The sequence below is a fragment of the Penaeus japonicus genome, unplaced genomic scaffold, assembly GCF_977035675.1.
Source record: "Penaeus japonicus unplaced genomic scaffold, GWHDUDI00000001_assembly GWHDUDI00000016, whole genome shotgun sequence".
Taxonomy (NCBI): Eukaryota; Metazoa; Arthropoda; class Malacostraca; order Decapoda; family Penaeidae; genus Penaeus; species Penaeus japonicus.
In genome coordinates, this window is record NW_028234418.1 from 15104344 (window position 1) to 15109343 (window position 5000).

Genomic DNA, 5000 nt, shown 5'->3' on the forward strand with positions numbered 1-5000 from the left:
TGAGGCCATCACCCACCGAGCGGATCGTCGCCACCCAGCGCTACTCACTCGGATGCCGAGGCCGTGGCAGTCCCGGAGTAAGTAGTCCCACTTGTCCACGTCGACTCCCGTTCTAGTGTTGTTGACGATCTGAGACGCGAAAGTCGGTGCTAGTTAAGCTGACAGCAATTCTAATGACTGAATTAACAATAATGATTGACTCATCACCTCCCCTCTTAAAAGTGATGCCAACATGGTGGTGATACAAGTACTAACACTCATATCACTGAAGATGACAATTATATTGCCATTACGAAAGGATGATAGTAGTGGTATTAATATTGAACATCTCCATAAATGTCATCTCACTAAATATGCTTTGTGTATGAGTATTTCTTACACAGAATCATTTTATCAATAAAGAGGCAAGTTTTTTTTAATCGTCTGGTTGATGCTTGTGGTTGGGTGGGTGGGTGGAGGGGGTAGTAAAAGAATTAATAACCTTGGGCTTAGAGTAAAGACTGCTCCTCCTAGGAGAAATAATGCCAAATTCTTGGGGTCCAAGCAGGAAACTGCCTATCGTAGAGCAACAATGATCTAACGATAGTTGGATCACGCTTGACACGTGACAGTGCCTCGTTGTGCCTCCAGCCGCACCTGATTCCTGGCTGCGGCTGTGTCTGCCAGCCAGAAACTCTAGGGCGGCGAGTTATCCCAAAGTTTCCCCATACAAACTGTGCATACAAGCGATGGTAAAAGAGGCAGACAGAGGAGAGAGGAACAGCAGGAAGGAAAACAGGAGAGGTCACAACAGGAGAGCCCGCTGATACGCCTGCAAGTGCATGAGTGGGCCACCCCGATGAAGTGTCACAGCAAGAGAACGTCTATGTCTCCTCCACCGGGTATCCAGGGCGCCTAGCTGGTTGCAATGCGTGCCAGGGCTAGTAGCAACTGAAACCATCCAGTTGTTTACAAGAGAGAGAGAGAAGAGAAGATAAGATAAGATAAGAGAGAAGAGAAGAGAAGAGAAAAGAAAAGAAGAGAGAGAAGAGAGAGAGAGAGAGAAGAAAAGAGAAGAGACAGAGAAGAGGAAAGAGAGAAGAGGAGAGAGAGAGAGAGAGAGAGAGAGGGGGGGAGGGGGGAGACAGAGAGAGAGGGCGCAACCTACCTCAAAAAGGAAAGCTTTCTCGGCGCCTCTCCCGTTAGCTTCTGAAGGCGCTCCGCCGAGGATGAGATCCTTGATGAACTGAACGTCTTTCTCGCCCAATCCTTCTCTTTCGAAATCGCTCATGATGTTGTTCTCCTTGAGGAGGTGGTCGAACATCTCACAGGATATCTCTTCGTGCTGTTGGAAGATCTCATGGCACCATTAAATTGCTGATTTGTACCAGGCATCTAAAATAAAACCGTCATTCACAGGAAAATCGGATGCTAAGCATGACCTTTTCCCAAGGGCTTGGGCAAACTCTTAGCTTCCCAACAAACCTTAAACTTCATGGAGGGCTTTGATTCTCTCATGAAAACCTCGAAGGAGTGACTGAAGGCGCCATGGCCAAGGTCGTGGCAAAGGCCTGCTATCTGAACGCATAAGATGTCCTCTTCAGATATATTGAGTTCCTCCTGACGGCTGTGGAGGGACCTCACCAGCTGACCCGCCAGGTAGCATGTCCTGCGCAAATTCCACTTCATATAAGAATCGTTCTTTCTGGTTCTCCTTCGCTTCTCATCTCTTCCTAAGTCACTAAAGGACTTTTGGTAGCGGCAGAGAATATCATTACACCACAGTCCAGAAAAAAAAAAAACATTTTCCTGTAAATGTTTTATGAGATTAGATTCACTGCCCAGTATAAATCTTACCCGTGAATTTAGCCACAAACTATTACTGTAATAAATCCAATTTCTTCTTGTATGAAGAACTTTATGAATTATAGAATCTCTGTAGCGTATGTCCTTTTTCGAGTGAATTGAATATCTATTTGATAGGAAACTTCTACATTTCATCCAAGCTCTGACTTTGGAAACTATTCTATTTTGATTCTTCCACGTTTGTTGTAATCAATAATATTGCTACCGTTTTCCTCATAATGCCTTTCCTTATCTTGACCAACCCAACTCGCTCGCAAGACGGCGGTCGAACTTACCCGAGACAGTGTTCGAAGCGGCTGTGAGACGCTGCGGGAAACACAAAGGAAACTGTCCCAAGCTGCTGCAGGAACCTGTCATACACGAAAATGACTATTGAGTTGACAGGGACGCACAGAATCAGCAAGATGTCCACAGGCTAATTTAACGTAAGCAATGATCACGTTACTCATTTCCTTTCCTCACCTGAGTCTCTGGAACTGCGGCGTGTCAATGATTCTGACACAAAGGGCGGGGATCTCGATGTGTCCGTGCACAGCATCGTTGACGAGCTTATTCTTTCCCTAAAAGATAAACCTGCACGATCACATTCCTTTCCTTTGCAATGGAAACTGTTTAACCTCCAAATTAACTAGTTATTATTAAGAATTTCTTTTCAGGGTTGAAAGTAGACAAAATACTTGAGACCATTTAAGAATAGAACACAAGTGGTCATGTACTGGAACAGATACAGACGATGATATTAATAGTTACAGATGGATGAATGAGAAAGTAATAATTACCATGGCTCGAAGTGTCCTGCTGATACAACGGCCAAATTATTCTGACAACAACCTGCAAACACTAACACTCGGGGAGATTAAAGAAGAAGTGGACCTGTGACCACAAATCACTGACAGTTATCTTTCTAGTTATCATATCGGAAAAATCGAGTTTCACCCATCTACCCTTCATCAGCACAAATATCTGGTCCTTGAACCACAGACAAACAATTTTTTTTTGCGTAATTCTAGTGACAAGCAACAGCACACAAGTAAATGCCGTTCATTGACTTAACCAGGCAATGCATAGACACATGCTAAAGAGGAGCTAATAATAATGATGGTAATGATAATAACCATGATATATTAAATGATATTAATGATATTGAAAATAATTATATCAGTGATAATAGTAATGATAATGATAATAATGAGGATAATACTCCAAATAACCATGCTAATAATAATAATAAAAATGATTATATTAGCAATAATAAAAACAGTATTTCTATAATTATAATAAGATTAGTAATGATATTAACAATAACAATAACGGCAACATCAATTGCAATACGGAATTAAAAAACACTCCAACGCATTCCCCATTGTTCTAAATATATAATCTCTGGTGAGTCATTTTAGTATTTTCCTTTTATTCATTTTTTTTTTTGCTACTTATTCATAAGCGCTATCTGTAGTTGATATCTGATAATATGAGCTCCATTCCCAGATAAGATCATTGGAAAAGAATCATTGACTATCTTCAAGATACCATATCGGTAACCACTCATCGACCAGTGCAGAAAAAAAGATCAGATCTTTGTCATTTTTTTCATCTTTGGTTTATCTTTAATTACATTGTTTTTATTTAATTTTGTTTGTTTTTATATCATTAAAATTCATTCAATTATTTCATTATTTTTTCAATTACGCTAAGAGGGTTTTAACTACTCTTTGTACATTTCATTAATTTTCCTTTTTCCCTCGAGTGCCTGTCCTAGCAACTCCTTCTCGTGTCCAAAAACTCTGTAGAAATCTGTAGAAACCACGAAGTACTTCCATTGTGCCTACATATCGTCATAATTTTTTTTTTTTCATTTGAAATTATGCATAATTCAATAATGGTAATACTTTCGAAGGCTATTACCATTGATTTTATGATCATGCATTTATAAATTCTAGATCCTAGAGAGAATGAATGTACTGTACTGTATTGTTTGATATACCGCGGGGAATAATATTTGTAAAGAACTTCTGAAAATAGACATGTATTATGAGTGTATAAGTGTCGGCTAAATATTTTCAGTGAAAATGTAGGTTATCAAAAGTAAACTAATTAACAGTACTGAGACTGGCTTTATTATATGGGGTAGAAGCAATATTTACATCAAAGAGCAAGTGATTTTAAAAAGTTCTAAATATACCCAGTTTCAAAGCTTCGCTCAACAGTGTTCATCAATATATAAAGCACAAAATTGAAAGTTGCATCTCACTGTACAGTGTAATAAAGCATAACATGAGAAGGAGTATGTAAGAACAGTAAGATTATGTACAACATTCTAAGCCTCCCAAAAGATAATCAATCTGCTCTCTACCATCACCAAAGAAAAAACAGCAGAAATGTTTAAATGACATAAATGAAAAGGTATGAGAAGTCACAGCCACCCTACTATAGCTAAATAAAATAGTAAAATCATGTAGATATTCTGCTAACAATTCTTTTAAGCAGCTACTGCATGATAAAATTAGGTGTAGTGTAGTATTAGTACTGTACTGTACTTCACATTAATCTTAACAATGCTAACACTCAATATATGTATGCAGATAAAATTGAAGTAAAGCATATTCTGTACAATGAAACCATATTCCGTCTGGTGCTACACTACCTCACTAATACCTCACTACCTAACATTAATTTCCAGTTATTATGCTTCCCAATCTCAGGCCTTGTAGCCTGGAAGTCAGATAGATGCCTCTCTGAACAGCTGCTTAGTTAGAAGCAAACCTATCAAAGACTATATATTAACCACGATTATTTAGTAATACCCGACAATCTGAAATGAAGCACAAAATCTAGATCATGATTAATCTGAAGAGGTGGCAACACTAACAATAAGATAGTGTTGTCCCCATTTAAGTGCAAAGAACAATCTGTATCACTGAATTTTTTTGGTGTGTAAAACATTAAATCCCAGATAAAAGGTGCTTTGTGTCCCACGTTCCGCCCACCAGTAGCTAATGTGAAGTCAGAAGTCAGTACTTACGTATCTTAATATTGCTGCCATCAGGATTCAGGAAGAATTGGGTGAATGGGTAAACATACAAAAAGGAGTTCGTCAAGGCTGTATTCTATCACAAGATTTGTTCAATTTGTATAGCGAAGAAGCTCTCTGTAAA

General features: G+C 38.9%; 1 protein-coding gene across 2 annotated transcripts in view; it reads right to left on the minus strand.

Annotated features, from left to right (window-relative positions):
• LOC122260868 (deoxynucleoside triphosphate triphosphohydrolase SAMHD1-like) overlaps positions 1-2741 on the minus strand; it is a 7052-nt gene extending 4311 nt beyond the window's left edge. The window contains exons 1-6 of one of the 2 annotated variants that reach the window (XM_043028312.2): positions 2625-2741; positions 2308-2405; positions 2121-2195; positions 1465-1648; positions 1148-1324; positions 49-129 (exon numbers count right to left, since the gene is read on the minus strand). In XM_043028312.2, coding sequence (XP_042884246.2) covers positions 49-129; positions 1148-1324; positions 1465-1648; positions 2121-2195; positions 2308-2405; positions 2625-2627 — 618 coding nt within the window. In that variant the 5' untranslated portion in view covers positions 2628-2741. The remainder of the gene's footprint in view (positions 1-48; positions 130-1147; positions 1325-1464; positions 1649-2120; positions 2196-2307; positions 2406-2624) is intronic. The other variant, XM_086545206.1, reaches the window with a different exon arrangement.
• Between the last annotated feature and the right edge of the window lie 2259 nt (positions 2742-5000).